We start from the raw sequence: 17,008 nt of genomic DNA, 5'->3' as shown, positions 1-17,008 counted from the left end.
TTATACGTGCTCAGGGATTTGTTGGGATTCTTCCTCAGAGAAAAAAGGTTAAGAATTATCCTTTACTTTCCTCAAGATGTTTAAAATAATTTCAGACTATAATTCTAGGGACAGTCAGACAACCTTGAAAAGTAAAATAAATAATCCCAAAATGACCCAGTGTATTAAGTAGTCATGGCTTAAAAACCACATATAACATAAGAAATCTAACAGGAAAAAAATTACTCAAAAGATGATTTTTGGGCTGCTAATAAAACTGAAAATCAATTGTAATCGATTACAAACGTTCTATTAATGCAATTTACATCGCCACCCCACCCTGCCCTCATTATTCATGGATTCCAACATGACCCTCAGGCCAGCCTACACCTCATAATTCTTCTGCTTTGGCTTGACTAATGCTGATATTATAACCATGAGCCATCATAAAATAACAAATTATGATAAGTGCACTATTTCATGAGAATGTTCTTATCATTAGAATCTATAGAATAAAACATTTAAGACAAAATGTGGTGATATTTATAATTTACTCTCAAAAGGGTTTGACAAAGTATTTCTATATATGTAGATATATAAACATAAAGCAACTAGAGCAAAAATTAGCAAATGGGGAATTTAGATGAATAACATACAGAAGTTCATTGCACTATCTTTTCCTCTTCCCTGAGTTAATTAAAAAAAAAAAAAAAAAAATCAACAAAGCTACGTGTGGTGGGGCACACCCGTAATCTGCCTGTAAACCCTGGGCGGCAGAGGCAGGCATCTCTGCATTTGAGGCCCATCTGCTCTGCAAAGTGAGTTCAGGACAGCCAGGGCTACACAGAGAAACCCTGTCTCAAAAACCAAAAAAAAAAAAAAAACAACCAAGCAAACATTCAACACAAAAGGTTAAATACCAAGTAACTTACAAAATGCAGAGGTGATATTAATTCTCTCATTTTTCTGTGATTTTTATTTATTTAACGTAAGAGGAAAACCTAGATACTTGTAAGATGCAACAACCTCAATAAGTACTTAACGTGTATTATTTAATCTCCATATCAGTATTTACAAACAGTATTATTCCTACTTAGGGTAAAAAAATTGAGTCTCAGATATTAACTCATTTACTAAAGGGGTAATATATATACTAGCACTGATCAGTCTGTGTTTAAAATCAAACTTTGCCACTTACAGAAACAACTTAGGCTGAAAGATGACCTCTTTGAGCATACAAATTGACATAAAATTGGTAAGAATTCCTTTATAAAGTGTGGTGATTAAAGAGTTTAATAAATTACTAACACTGGGTGTACAGCTGAAGTTAGCAAGCATTAACAATTCCCTACTCAGTGCACACCAATAAACAAGGAAGTAGCACATCCGAATACACGTTGCGCTAGGTCCAAAACCTGCCCTCTCTCTTTGTATATAATGCTGCTTTTGGTAGAAAATACTGGTTTGTTTGTTTGTTCATTTGTGGTAGGAATGCCACCGAAGGAAGTACCAAGGGTCATTCCAAGGCAGAATCAAGAAAAATTGTCTTTAGGGGGAAAATTCATCTTGGTGAGTCAAAACAGCATCCACTCCAGGTAGAATATTTTCCAACACACAAAAACATTTTTTCCAAGTCCATCTGCCGAATTGCTCAACAGCATGGTAAGCACTGAAGACATTCTAATGAAATGCAGTAGAAATGGCAAGCCCACATTATTCTTACTGCCTAGCTGTTCCAAATAAAGAGAAGCTAACCAGGAAGGCTGTTATGCTGGAAGGTATGACCCCCACGGTGTTCTCCAACACCGGCCTGACGGAAAAGGAGGAAAGCACTATGTGCCATACCAGCTCTCCTTAAACTTATCTATGCTAAACTGAGGCTTCCCTAGACATCAAGCCACCTAGAGGAGCATTCAGAGCGCTAATGTTTGAGCAGAATTTCATTTATACTCTATCTGTCCTGAGATGAATGATTTGGATTCTATATACCAGAGGTTTTTCAACTGTTATTTTAAAAAGGAAGGCCTGAGAAGGTTGGGGTTGGATGGGGGAGAAATGTCAGAAAGGTGGGAGTAAGTGCTGTCATTACATGAACCATGAAGTGGGAGTGCTGTTATTATATGAAATTTGTTTGAAAACACTCTAAAAATAAAAAGAAATGGGAAAGGTGGCTTTCTTATGGTATTAGCTTAAAATTAAAGACATGCAAAGAGAGATGAGTGAGGGGAAGATGGGGAACATCCAGGACACACACTATTTCCTTTTATTGCTAGTATTTATTAGTTGCTTAACAAATGTCAGATATCAAAGCGTGAAACGTACCCTGCCATTTATTCTCTTAGATACTTGTGACGATTACTATTATCCAAACTTGCAGAAGCGAATGTCGAAGTATACATTATAATCCTTGACTAGCTTAACCTACAGCCCAGACAGTAAGTCTGGGCTCAATCACTGGAAGATGGTATCATATCACAATGCCATCCATCATAATTAAAGGCACCTGGAAGTTATTTTAAGAGAATATCAGAAATGCTGGCCAAAATCAAAGTGTAGGTTAGAGATATACAAAAATAACCTGAAGCTTGAGAAGAAAAATATAAGAGGGTAAAATAACTTCAAACTGAGGACAGAAAACAGACCCAGAGAGTCCAGTGTTCAATCATAGACAGTGAATTAGACAGACAGACTCATTTTTAAAATTTTTAGTTTTCTCACAATGTAAAAACTCAAAACAAAATCAAACAGCAAAGACCTGCCTTCCGGTTTAAATGGCTTATTCATTGAGAAATAAATGTACAATCTCTGTTGGTCTTACTGAAATTTAAACGACAAATCTAAACATGAAAATGTGAACACCATTGTACTGAACATTAAAATCACCTGATGAATAAGCTTTCTGTGCTGTTTGCCTAAAGTTATCCGTTCCATTAGCACCACTTGCTGACTCTTTATCATTAAAGTCAGTTGTCATCATTGCCTCTGTTTCGTTAAATTGCATTTTAAAATAGTAAATGAGGTATTATGAATGTACAAATTTTAATATTTTCAAGAGCATATGTGCTCTAAACGGAAATGTGTTTGTAAATGCTCTGGAAGATATTTATAAAGATGTTGACGTGTTCTGTGTGAACCATAGAATGCAAATATAAATGTTCTGAAACATGAGGAGGCTGGGTCAGCACAGGAAACCATTGCTTTTCCTCAGTATTTGAAAATGTATTAAGTTATGAGGATTTGTTTCAAATATTCACACTGGTCTTTTTCTATTATGGAGAAGCTCCCAAAATCTTGCAGAAAAGATAACACCAAGCAGCATGCCACTGTATTATAAATGCACTGTACCTGAAGTCTATCTTCTTTGTATTGCTTTCAAATTCAAATCTGGATACCTCAAACATACTACATTTCTAAATAGTTAAAGATCAAGTTATACATATTCCAACATTCAGATATTTATTCAGTATTTATTATGAGTCTGGATACTGTTAATATATTGATGAAGAAACAAGAGATACCAGGTCCTACCAAAACACAGCTTCTTTTACAAGGGATTACAATTTGTACTCCTCATATAAGTCATCAGGAAACGCTCTCAGAGGCAATGATGACAACTGACTTTAATGATAAAGAGTCAGCAAGTGGTGCTAATGGAACAGATAACTTTAGGCAAACAGCACAGAAGACATAAAGAGCCTGAGGTGGCAATGAGCAGGCCAATGAGGCCAGGGCTAGTATAGCCGTGCAGGTAAAGCAATGGGAATGGGGGAAGTGTCTGAGTCCTGATGGGAACTAGGACTTTATTCTTAGTGGTGGTGACAAAATACTGATAAGATAGACAAAAGAGAAAATTCTAAGGATGAAGTTAACAACATTAGCTGCTTAGTAGGAAACCAGAAAGCACTAGCCACCTTTAATCCTTACAACTCTGGGGCTAGTATCGCTGTATTTACATTGTGTATGTATGGAAATTTAGGTTTGAGAGGTAATTTGCTTCCAAAAACCTAGCTAGTAAATCAAGGTCAGAAACTATGCACTGACTCAATTATAAAACTGTGTGCCTCTCTTCTTCCCAATATTACCTATCAACTGTAACAGCTTCAAATTATAGCCACATACAAACTACACAAAAATTTGATATAATATGCAACAGAAGTCAGTCAGACATATTAGGTACTTGTTTTTATAAATTTTACAGGATTCACAACATATTCTTCAATTATAGAATAATACAAACCAGAAGTCATCCTCTAGAGATAGGGGTAGGTATTCATATTAAGTCTACAACAGGCACTAAACCTAGTGGGGGGTCTATAAATTGCAATTCAGCAAAATTCAAAATTCCTCCAGCAGACTTCACTGATCCCAACTAGCCTAGTTGCTGCACAACGGTCAATAATTCACCTCTCTACTATCTCACCTTGCAAGTTCAAAAAGCAAAACGAAACAAATATTATCAGGCTTAATGCTAACATACATGTAAACCTCCAATAAATTAACTACAAGGAAATACACTTTTCCGGGCTTGGTAAAACTGGTTATTCAGGGGAAGTTCCATTGCAATAAAAAGCTAGTGAAAAACAGCAGGGAAGAATAATAATATATCAGTTTGAAAGCCAATACTTACACTTGTCTTCCCAAGCACCATGAATATCTCAAGCCCATCCTATTTGGGTTCTAGACTCATCCTATCACTTTAAGAAAAGACAAACACACTCCGGCCAGCCCTCTCAAGTGGGGTGTTCCGCCCTGAGCCTACTTCTGACAAGGAACTGCAGCAGCTGGTTCCTTATTTGAGAGTTCCTGCAATACCCTTCATGAAACCATATGCTGCAACACTGCCAAACCTCAATGAGGTTCACAAAATCAACCACCACTGTACTAAAATGGAGCCGCACAGTCTAAATTCCAGAAGAGGAGCAACTAGATCAAGGGGAAAAGAGCTACTCCACTCAAAATGGAGCTATCACCTTAGCTAGGTATCATTAGATAAATATGCACATATGTTCAGAGTCACTAGAAATTTTACTGCTTTCCTCTTCCCCTGTTTTCGGGGGATGGAGATGGGGGGTGTATCGCTTCACTGTTCATTACTATAAGGAAATTTATCAGGCTGGATAGGTACAAATGAAAAAGAGTTATTAGAGGAGTTTAGAGGATAAAAGTTATGGTAAAAGCCTTGGCTCTGGGAAGACTCTCATGGTGTACCAACGGCATAGACAAAAGCCAAAGAATGGCTTGGGGGTCAGGACTAGGCTTGTATTACCAGTTCTGGTTACAAGAACTGCCCTCATCTCTTTCTAGTGTGGTCCTCTCAGACTTTGGGGTTGTCCATTGTGCCTACGCTTCTATGATCATTACACTGAAGATCAACTTATGAGCCCAAAACCCTATCCAAATCACAGCAGGAGACAGAATTGTCACTGTCCCCTAAGTAACCGGCACAGGAAAAGTACTAAGGAAAAGAAAAGCCAAGAAGACACAATTTGAGCAAGTGCTGTCTATCATCAGTACCAATGTCTGTCTGCCTACCACAAGTGTAAATGGCCAACGAGCAAAGGAATGCAGAGGCTACACCTTCCTATCCATGAAGCTGCTCTGATACAGGAAAGAAACACTCTCCAAACACTTCCTAGATAATATAGGATACAAACCTTCTTACGTGCTTTTTAATACAGAAGTTCTACTGGCAAAAGTCTAGCATACGTTACAACAATTAGTGATTATAAAAACTGATGTCATTAATTGTAGCCACATACTGGCTAAGAAATCAGAGGAATAACAGACAAGATATAAGGGAGTCAGCCTGAGCAATGTCAAGCTGCTCCAGACCCTTCTCTCTGGCCATTATTTTAGAGCTAAGTCTGCATATCTTTTCACCTCTTGAGCAAAGGCAATGGCTCCAAACTTGTTTGGTAACAGATAATCTATTGGGATCCACTTATCAAGTCCTTAAGAGGACCCCAAAAAGGCAATTACAGTGTTGACAGAACACTTTGTACATACAAGTCCTGGGTTCTGCTGTGAGATGTGTACACATAAGCAGTTATTCAAAATACCTGATTTTGGACTCAGGTTTCATATTTAAGTGCCTCAAAAGTAGGACTCAAAAACTTGCAAACACAACGCCCCCTGGGAAGGACTAATACTTCCTACATTAGCTGGTACCTAGTACTTATAAGGCTGGATCTCTGTACTGCACATCTACAAACGTCATCAGAAGACTTCAGGCCAAGTTTAGTTGTTACTTTATGGGCCTGTGGTGATAGGCAAGGCACTTCATTTCCTTCGCCTTGGTTTCCACAACTATAAAACAGAGAGAGAACAGCCTTTATTCTACCCATTCATCAGGCTTTATAACATACAAAAATGTAAGGCAATAGCTTAAGTGTAACTAACCATACTTTAAAAATCCTAATGAGTATTAAGAATGCAAAGTTATTACAGTGAGGATCTTGTGTTCTTCAGACAGAAGCTGGGGCTAAATGGAAAGCAGGCAACCTTTCTGTAGTTAAATACTATTTAATTCTGCATCCTAGCAGTCTCTCTCTGAATTTCTTCTTTTTTCTGTCAAATTTCTATACAGGGAAGAATGTTTGCCTTGTACTTCCACTGATGTCTGTATAAAGCCACTTTTTATGAATCTTTCAGGAGTTTTTTTAACTTATCTGAACATCCATTTTCCATCCACAAATCACAAATAACATTTACTTCAGAAAGATCACTGTAGGAATAAAATAATATCTGAAATGTATTAACTATGAATTCTAGTACAACACAGGCATTCAACAAATAATTACTTGTTGAATCAATACTAAAAATCAGATAAAGCTTACAAAGATAAATACTTATAAAACTGGCTCTTAGTAGCAATTGAAATATCTCAGTTCTTTATGTTAATAATCTAGAGTTGACATTCCTAAAAGAAACTCCTTCTAAAGACAAAGGCACTATAAATCATTTTTAACTCAACCTGTGGTACTGCCTCAGGGAGGAAGACTCCACATTCAAAAGTAGCTGCTCTGAAACTGTCTCCATAATAGCTTCCAGAAAGCCATAATATATGTTACAGGAAAGAATTCTCAGCAGACCAGCCAGCTAGAATTTGAGTTGCACAGTAGAGCTGCCTCAGTTTTATCAATGCCGTTATACACGGTTTTAGGAGGCTTTAGTGTAAATCACCACATAGTTCAGTGAAGTATCTGCACAAATTTCAGATGGCTTAAACCACTATGTGACTGAGGCAGAGCAGCAATAGAGGTGGAACAGTTTTATTTATAAAAGACACAGCACATAGGCTCAGAGTGGAAGAATTTTTCTCTAAATCACACACACACGTGAAAAAGCTAAGACTTTACTAAAGTCTCCACCTCTCAGCAAAACCTCATAACACAGTATCTCTCTTCAAACTCCAGTACTGATACCCTTTTATTTATTCCACACGATCTCCAGAATCTGGAAACTAAGGTGTAATCTCTGCACCACATACTCCATACTAGCTATCATTTGAGGATGATGAAACAGTATCAGCCTATATCAGATGAAGAAAGTAAAACATGAGAGGAAAAGAAGCTTAATATACCCATAATAAGATGCTCCAACATGATAGAGCCAACATGCTACTAGGTCTGATACCTAGAACTGTTCCTTGCCCTCACTCAGTGCTGTCTTTTCTACAAATTGTCCAGTTTCTAAAACCCACTCTTGATGATATGTGAGATAGGAGTCAAATCTGGTAACAAATGGTTCAAACTTTTCTTCTTAGACCGTTCCAAGGATACCTCACCTAAGGTCATCACCTCTTAGAATTCATGAAGCCAGGAGCCTGCCAACTAGAGTTCTGCCCCTACTCTATCCATCATTGACAACTGAGAGATCCTGAACAGAAACTGCAAACTGAACCAGGCGTGGTGGTGCACACCTTTAATGCCAACACTGGAGGCAGAGGCAGGCAGGAAGTCTTTGGGCTGAAGAGATGGCTCAGCGGTTAAGAGCACTGACGGCTCTTTCAGAGGTCCTGAGTTCAATTCCCAGCAACCACATGGTGGCTCACAGTCATCTGTAATGAGATCTAGCTCCCTCTTCTGGTTTGCTGGCTCACATGCAGGCTGAATACTGTATACATAATAAATAAATTAATTAAAAGAAAGAAAGGAAGAAAAGAGAAAGAAAGAAAGAAAGAAAGAAAGAAAGAAACTGTGAACTGGAAGAAATGACTACACTTTACCAGAAGCTGGAGCAGGACTATATTAACTCCTCTGAGGCTAATAATATTTTATGGAAGATAATTTTTCAGATAATAAATGGACTCACAGTAATAGTACAAGATCAAAATGAGAGTGACTAGTCAATAAATATCCCCTTTCTTTTCACTATACTATGTGACAGTTGGTAGCCATAGGTTACAAAAGAAAAAGAAAACTTAAAAAATATCCTTGATGTGACTCTGTGGTGACAGCAGGGCACAGTGGCTACTAGCTAGTGAGGCAGACCTACAACATTTGGGATCCAAGGCCTCAGTTTGAAGCCATATCCAGAGGGAATGAAAGGGAGGATGCACCAGGATGTGAGCATCTCTCCACACAGAACCCCTCATCTTCATGGTCCTGATGTGACTTACTCCATTATCATAAAGAAACTGGATAGCATATGAAGACTGAGGGTCATATGTGAATGCACAATATAAAGAACCTGGGTATATTTTTTCTTATCTGCAAATGAATTACCCCAGAAAAGTGTAGAACTCAAGGGTGGAGAGATGGCTCAGAGATTTAGAGCACTTGTTGCTCTTCCAGAGGACCCAGGTCTGTCCCCAGAATCCACATGGTGACTCACAGCCATTCATAACTCCAGATCCGGGGAATCTGATGCCCTTTTCTCAACTCCATGGGCATCAGGTGTAAGTAGTTAGTGCATATAAATATGTACAGGCAAAATATTAATACACATAAAATAAATATTTAAAAAATAATTTAAAATATTTAAGGTGTGAAACTAATTGAATGAACATAAAAATTCTTTTTGTTGAGAATGAGTTGGGATGTGGGAACTGAACTAAAATGTAAAATTATTTGGAAAGTACAAAAACATACCATATGGTCATAGTGTGCCCTTAAGCCTCTATGAATGATATAATTGTAAATAATGTCACCTGCTTATGTTTGAAATCATACAATCTTGGTGGGCATTTCTGTTTACTTTTGCTCAGAATTCTTTTCAGTTTATTTTCCTGCTGCTGTAGAAAAATAGGCTGAAAAAGCTACTTAAGAATTTATTCTGAATTAATAATGATGAGATATAATAGATATTGATTTACATTCAGAATTTTAGATGCTCCGAGATAGGAAAGATGTTTTCTTCAAGGCTATCAAATATAAATAGCCAAAACACTAAGAATGTAACATTTATATAATTCCTCATTGTATCATGGTTCTTCTTGTTATAGGTAGTTTATTATATATACATATATATATATATATGTAATAATATAAATGTATATGTAAAAAATTTTTAAAAATGATTTAAAAAAGAAAAACAAAAGAATTTATTTGGCTCATAGATTCAGTCCATCTCGGCAGGGAAGTATGAACAGCTGGCCATACAGCATTCACCAACAGGAAACAGATTTTCCACTTACATGGCTCAAGACTCTAATAGGGAACGGACCACCTGCAGTGGGCAGTTCTTTCTACCTAAATAAACTCAGTCAAGATAATCTCCTCTAGACGTGCTCAGAGACCCATCTCCCAGGTGACAGTAGATTCTCTCAAGTTGACAAGTATAGTAACCATCACAGACTAGAAGGTAAATAGCTACTTAGTTGTTTGGTTTTTTTTGTTTGAAGTACAAAACCCTTCTTCAATCTGGTCTTAATTTTAAAAAGAGGTTACAAAAGAGGCGGGCTGTGGCTGACAGATGTTTCAGTAAAGTGCTTGTTGTGCAAGCAAGAGATCTGAGTTTCTATTCTGAGCACCCACATACAAAGCCAGGCATGGTGGGCTATATCTCTCACCCTGGTGGATAGAGGGAGACAGGAGGATCAGGATGCTGCCCAGCCAGTCTAGCCAAAAGCAGACAAACAGACACCAAGTAACAAAAAGCAAGCTCTAGTTTCAGGGCAAAGGAAAAAACAAAAAAACAAAAAACACCCTTTCAAGTGGAGCAATAGAGGAAGTCACCCTGGGCTGGCCTCTGCCCTCCACTGGCGAACATACTACATATGCACCTGAGAGCTAAGAATGCAGCTCAGTCATAAAAGGTACCTGCCTACCATTCCTAAGGCCCTGGGCTCACTACCAAAGCAAGGGGAAAGAAAAAGAATGCTAGAGAGAGGGGGACGGAGACAGAGTGGACCAGGCCTATATGGAAGAAATGTAAAATGTGAGGGAAAGACAGGCACGTTATCGCACGTCTAAAGAGGTTAGTATGCACTGGGAGCTGGCAACATGTAGTCGACAGCCTTAACTTTCATGAGTCTGCTGAACAGCGTTTTACCACAGAATGTCCATAGCTCACCTGTATTTAAATAACTATGGGTCCCAGCAAATCTACTCCTCAAGAATCTTGGTAAGGATCCCACCAACAGAAAGAGCAATGAAGAGCCTGTTAGGAGATTTGTCACCTATTTCAGGGTCACTACCTTCTTACCATAAACCAGTTAATTTGCTTCTTTGTAAGTGATTTGCCTGTTTCCTCTCTAATAAATGATAACCCATTCCACGCCCACACATTTTGTCTACATGTTTGTTTATTCATATGCTGATCAACATTTAGGTTACTTCTACCTTTTAACTTCATTTGAGCCCTTTTAAAACTGGAACAAAAAAACCCCTTACATATCTGCATATTTATGATGTATGTGATTTCTTTACTATGTGTATTCTGTATAAAAACTATTTAAATCAACCCACTTAACATATCCATTACCTTAGCCACTACATTTTTATGACGAGAACATTTAAATCTCTTTTAGAAATCTTAAAATATACATTATTATTATTCTGATATATACTATGTAACACAGCTGAATCATTTTTGGTTTTGAGCGAAGGTCTCTCTACATAACCCTGGCTGTTCTGGAACTTAATATGTGGACCAGGCTGACCTTGAACTCACAGAGATCCACCTGCCTCTGCCTCCTTAGTGCTGGGATTAAAGGTGTGTGCTACCATTCATGCCCAGCTCACAGCTGAAACTGAAGGATATTAAAGAAACTAGATACAGAAGGACACTTATGTGTGTTCTGCTTATGTGAGGATGGGGGTTCTTAGAATAAAGGAAGTAGAACAGACGTTAACTAGGGGATGGGGAAAGAGAGAATACACAGTGCTTCATGGGGTACAGGTTTCTATGTTAGTTCATGGTGATGGTTACATAATATTATGAGTTATGTAACTAAAACTGGCCAAAAGAGAGAGACCTTCCCACAACAGAGAGGGGGAAAATGATCTCTTCTGGCCCACCATCATGCTGAAATTCTAGCAAATTCTAATAAGACTGAGAGAATAAGGAGAATCACATCTACTTTTTAATTGCCAGCTGTGACTCAGCAGTTTTCCTTGTCTTTACGATAGTGGCCACCCAGAACAATCCATGCTAAGGGACAGGGATCTGCAAGAAGATGGCTACCCTCTTATAAAAGTCCTCTTACTTCCATTTTTCAGGTTGACATCCCTTCATCACCCACCTTTAGCAACTTTCACTTTTCTACAAGTAACTGACACTGTGTTTTGAAGTAAGCAAAAATCTCCCCAAAATAATTAAACTCGACCTTCAAAGTCATGCTGCAATAACTGTCTCATGACACCCTGTGCAAACATATTATGAAGCTGTTGCAATCATTTAATTTCTCCATCTGAGAGTAGCCTGTAACAAACTCCGCTTTCCAGTAAAACCTCAGCAGTAACATCAAATCTGGAGGAACTCATAGCAGCTACTCTGAGTTAGCTGGTTCGAGGGTTAGAACAATGCCTCCTCGCTCAAACCATGAGACAAACAACAGAATGAAACTGATCACTGGCCAGGCAGTAAGTATGAAGGGACACAACAGACCGCATTCTGGAATGCGAGCGCTCAAGTGTCCAAAGCTCATCCGAGATGAAGCGGACCCCTCCTTCCACTGCTGCATCTTGGCACTCAATGCAATGCTGTCTGCAAAGATGGTTCTGCCTGGCCTGACTCAGAAAGTTATAAGCTTGGCAAATGAAAGGGAAAAAAAGAAAAGAATTCTGCTTATATAACTGTAAGCTAATATTTAAATTCTATGCCCTCTTCCTGGTCTTTCCAGATTACCTTGTACACACGCAACTAATAATGACATGGAAATGCAACTAAAAGAAATTTCACTCAAGCAAAGCAAAATATCTGAGCATCTGGAAGTACTGCCTCAGTTTACAAGGATCCCTCAACACTAAAGAACAAGGAACCAATATAGTTTTGGCTCATATAATATGATCATAAAACTAGTAAGAAATATGGTAAGCAAGAAAATATTCAATGAAAAAGCACTGGCTACTCTGAAGCATTTACTTCTTTTTTTTATAAAGGGGGGAAAAACTTCAATGTTTTGACTACTAGTCTTCCTCTAAAGGAGTCTTTAAAGGAACACAGAACTGAACCCAAAGACAAACAGGATTTCCTACTGCATATTTCCACAACAATGTGATTGGTTTTAAGTGCTACTCATAAGAAACCACTGCTCTTAATTTTATCCACAGACACTGTCTCAAACCAAAATTCAACTTTTTACCATATTTTACATTGTTATGACATCTTACTATTAATTTCTAATTAGCTTGCTCATGTCTTGAAGATAAACTAGGAAAAAACCGTGAAACAGCAGAACTGTTTCTTATCATATAATGTATACACTAGTAACATTACACTACCTCCACAGACGAGATCTCATTGAATTTTCAATAAAACACAAGCAGTAAGCAGCAGTGAAAATACAGACAGGAAAAAGAAAAAATGGTAACATGACTCACGCTGGTCTCTCAACAACGAAGCAGCTAGCAGGAGCAAGCTCACAGACCTCCGTCTGTGGCAGGCAACGGACCGAGCCAGTCGGCTGTACTACTATGAACTATGGGGTGGGGCTAAGTGACGAGAACGGGAACACTTACTCCGTCAGAAGCTGGTGAAGCTGGTGATGACCTCGTTCCAGGGCTAGGCTCACAGGCGTTGCCCCTTCCTTGTTGTGGATGCTGAGAGCTCCACGGCCACCTGGCTTCTGTAACAGGAACCATGTCAACCGCAACAGTCCAAGCCGCACAGCAAAATGCATAAGTGTTTCCCGCGGGCCATCATCTGTAAGTTGGGATGTAACAATAACTGTCAACAAAGACCAAAAACTCCACAACAACAGAAAACGACAAGTTTCGGTAGACACCGTTGCCTCCAAGTATCTAGGATCCTGAAGGTAAACTGTTACATAGAATAAACAACTTTATTCCAGGTAAAATTGCCTTTCAAGTAAAGACAAACTAAAGCTAGGGAAAAAAAATATCGTCCAAACTCTTCAACAGGAAACAAATAACCAAGAGAACCAAGCCATTTCTAAACTTGTTCAGAAGTTGATAAAGGTGATGACAGCTCCTTCCATTAAAAACAACAATAATAGAAATAAATGCAGTTCCTTCCATATGATGGGAGCTGCAGGGAACAGTTGTCAGAACTAAGATGGGTACATCCTGAAGGGTATAATTACTTTTTAAAGTACACTCACACAGGAGTTGGCTAGTTAAACACTAAAAACAGGTTAGACTTGTTAAGCACACACAGGTCTTTAGTTCCTCACACTAAAGGCATATCAAATTGCTGGCACGACCAGCTCTGTGTTTGCTTAATGAGAAAACGAAATGAATCTTCAGGTACAATGAGATGAACTGTAAAACTACACTAATAAGCTCAGGAGAGAAACCATGTGCTTGGTTTTATTTCCCTTGAAATGAAGGGTCCTTCTTGGCATACTGGGCCACTAAGAACATGGGTAGAATTGAGAAAGGTCTTGACATCAGACAGAAGAGGGTTCAGGCCTGGCCTTACAGCAGGGGTGGCTAGGCATGATTCATTTGCCTCTCTGAGCTTCACTTTCATATCCCTGGAGCAAGACACTATCACCTCACACAGAGACAGGGAGATGAAATGCTAGCTGAGCGACTGGCTGTAGGTTCTCACTCTCACTCCTGCCAGCCCTCCCCCCCTTTCCCTGTTCTGGCCCTGTTCTTCAGATGGTGTGTCAACTTAACTAGCAGCACTTTTCCAAGCTCATCATCTTGTGTGAAGACAAGTCTGCACTCTCAGTATTTTCCTTTTCTCTGAGATCTTCAGATGCTCCAATATGTGAATATCACAACAGGAATGAACACACTCTTGAAGATATGATTTTACAACGAAGTGCAATGCTTTTTATGAACTTTTTTTTTTCAAGACAGGGTGTCTCTGTGTAGCCTTGGCTGTCCTGGACTCACTTTGTAGACCACACCAGCCCCTCTGCCTCCCAAGTGCTGGGATTACAAGTATGTGCCACCAGGCCTGGCTCCCTGTAGACAATTCTTAAAAGATTTAGTTTCTTTGGGGCTAATGACTTTTCCTGTGAGTGCAGTGCCTCAGAAAAGAGAGAGGTGATGCCCTGAACTACAGTTACAGGCAGCTGTGAACTACGTGACTTGAATGCTGGGAACTGAGTCAGGTCCTCTGTGAGCTCTTAACCACTCAGGTATCTCTGTTCAGCCCAAATTGCAATGTTTCCTAAGATCACACGTTACCTTATGTATGACCAACACAAATTTCATTACAAGCAAATTGGTCTTTCATATCTTTTCTCTCCCACAACTATTTATACATGAATCAACTCAGAGTTTGCTTGAGCAGGGACAGAGACTGGGGAAAACAGCACAAGAATAGAATACTTGCTGAGCAAACATGGCTTTAATACACACTATTCTAAGAACTGATCCCTACTCCCACAAAAGCCCACAGAAAATAATGTCCATGAAAAAATAATTATGTTTCCAAGCACAAATATTAATAAACGGTCCCTCCGAGGAAGTGGGGAAGCCAGGGAAAAAGGCAGAAAGAAATAGCGCCATGGATTAAACACTGACTTGTTTTTTATGCCACTCACAACATTCTGACAACCCTATCAAAACACCAAAGGGCTAATAAGTACTTACAGACCAAGAAATATGTGAGTATGTTTTTCAAATTTTTTTCAGGTTAATATCTCCTCAAAGTAGCTTTCTTTCCAGGCTCCACTCTTTCATGTACCTTTGCTCTGAGTCACCATAAGGCCAAATGCACCTTATATCATCCCTCTTTTCAGCCCCACTCCCCATTTCTATTATTAAAATACATGTAACTTGAAATAATGATGCAATTACCAGATATGCAACAACTTAGTCCTATGATAAATGTTCTCCTATCAATACATTTGCTCTATCTACTATCTTTCCTTCCAGATATTCATCAATCCATCTTACTTTTTACACATTTCAAAGGAAACTGAAAACATCAGACTAACTGGATGGGTACACAAACTAGAATTCAATACATGGCTATAAGTTTAAATGACTAAGATAGAGGAAAATACAATATAACACTATCTATCTATCTATCTATCTATCTATCTATCTATCTATCTATCTATCTATTTTGAGACAAGGTCTCACTGTGTAGCTCTGGCTGTCCTAGAACTCATTATGTAGACCAGGCTGGCTTCGAATTCAGAGATCTGCTTCCCCGGTGCTGGGATTAAAGGCATGCATCACCACACCTGGCACATTTGATATCTGTTATATCAAACTCCCATCAAAATATAGGACATTATGAACATCATGCCAAGTTCCTTTATGCCCTTTTACGGTTAGGGCTTCATTACTAGAGCCAACCACTGCTTTCAATTTTTCATGTTTTTTGCCTATTCAAAAGTCCACATAACTGCACATGGATGATATAACCAACTACCCAAGTGTCATGCCAACGAGAACACCAAATAAACCTTGAACAGTGGGGGGGAAAAAGTCCACATAAACAAAACGATGTAGTAAATCTTCTTGTATGCAGCTACTTTCATCCTTCCTGAGGTTTTCCACGCTGCTGCCATGCGATGTTCCATTTTATTGTTTAGTGGAGCCACCTCATACATACATCTCAGGAAAACTAAATAACCATCTATTTTTTTTTATTTTATTGGATCTTCCCATAAGTCATGTGAATTTGGTTCAAAAAAGAGGAGGCAAAAGTAAAAGGGAGAAAGAGATTAAAATATAGATGGAGTTTTACCTATGATGTTTTGCTGTAACAGCCTAAGAGCTCTGACCTTAACCTCTACCTCCCAGATTGTTTCTCGCCCTTTTATCTCAAATTTAATTGCACAATCCCAATAAATCACACTCAATTTCCATTTGCTATGGCTCCCCAGCCCATGATTTTTGCTTGTGGACTTGGTGGCCAGAAAGCTCCCAGGGTCTGCCTGCCTCTAACCCCCAACACTGGTGTTAGAGACACGAGCTACCACACTTGCCTTTTTATGGGGTATTGGGATCCAAACTCAGACTGTCATGCTTGTGCAGCAACATTACTGCCCCAAACCACATTCTCAGTCCCCCTAGATTTCCTACAATGTCATTTGGGCCCTTTATCACAATAGGAATTTAACTGTATCAAGGGAGCCAGAATGTTCTTGTAGTATTTCCAACAACTTCCTCTTCATGTTGTCCTCCTGGTTGTTTCTCTTGCAGGCACATTTAGGGCCCCAAAGAAATGTTTCATACAACCATGTTGTCTGTGCTCCTTTTTGACCACTGTGTTAATTATTTCTCCCAGGGTTGTGATCAAAATTCCTGACAGACACAACTAAGGAAGGGAGGCTTATTTCGGCTCTTGGTATCACAAGTTTCATTTAATCGCAAAAGGGCAAACAACAGTGCAAGAGTGTAGCCAAAGCATATTCACATGGCAGCACACAGGGCAGCAGTTAGACCTGGGCTGGCACCTCCAATGACTTGCCCCTAGTGACCTCTTCTAC

At 38.9% G+C, this 17,008-nt stretch overlaps 1 protein-coding gene across 1 annotated transcript in view; it reads right to left on the bottom strand.

Annotated features, from left to right (window-relative positions):
* Window positions 1-17,008, bottom strand: part of Akap13 (A-kinase anchoring protein 13) — a 283,527-nt gene that overhangs the window by 152,496 nt on the left and 114,023 nt on the right. The window contains exon 5 of the mRNA XM_051148733.1: window positions 13,104-13,287. Coding sequence (XP_051004690.1) covers window positions 13,104-13,287 — 184 coding nt within the window. The remainder of the gene's footprint in view (window positions 1-13,103; window positions 13,288-17,008) is intronic.

Source organism: Acomys russatus, chromosome 7 (genome assembly GCF_903995435.1).
Source record: "Acomys russatus chromosome 7, mAcoRus1.1, whole genome shotgun sequence".
NCBI classification, from domain to species: Eukaryota; Metazoa; Chordata; class Mammalia; order Rodentia; family Muridae; genus Acomys; species Acomys russatus.
Note: the sequence above shows the minus strand (reverse complement) of the source record. Positions and strands in the feature narration are given on the sequence as shown.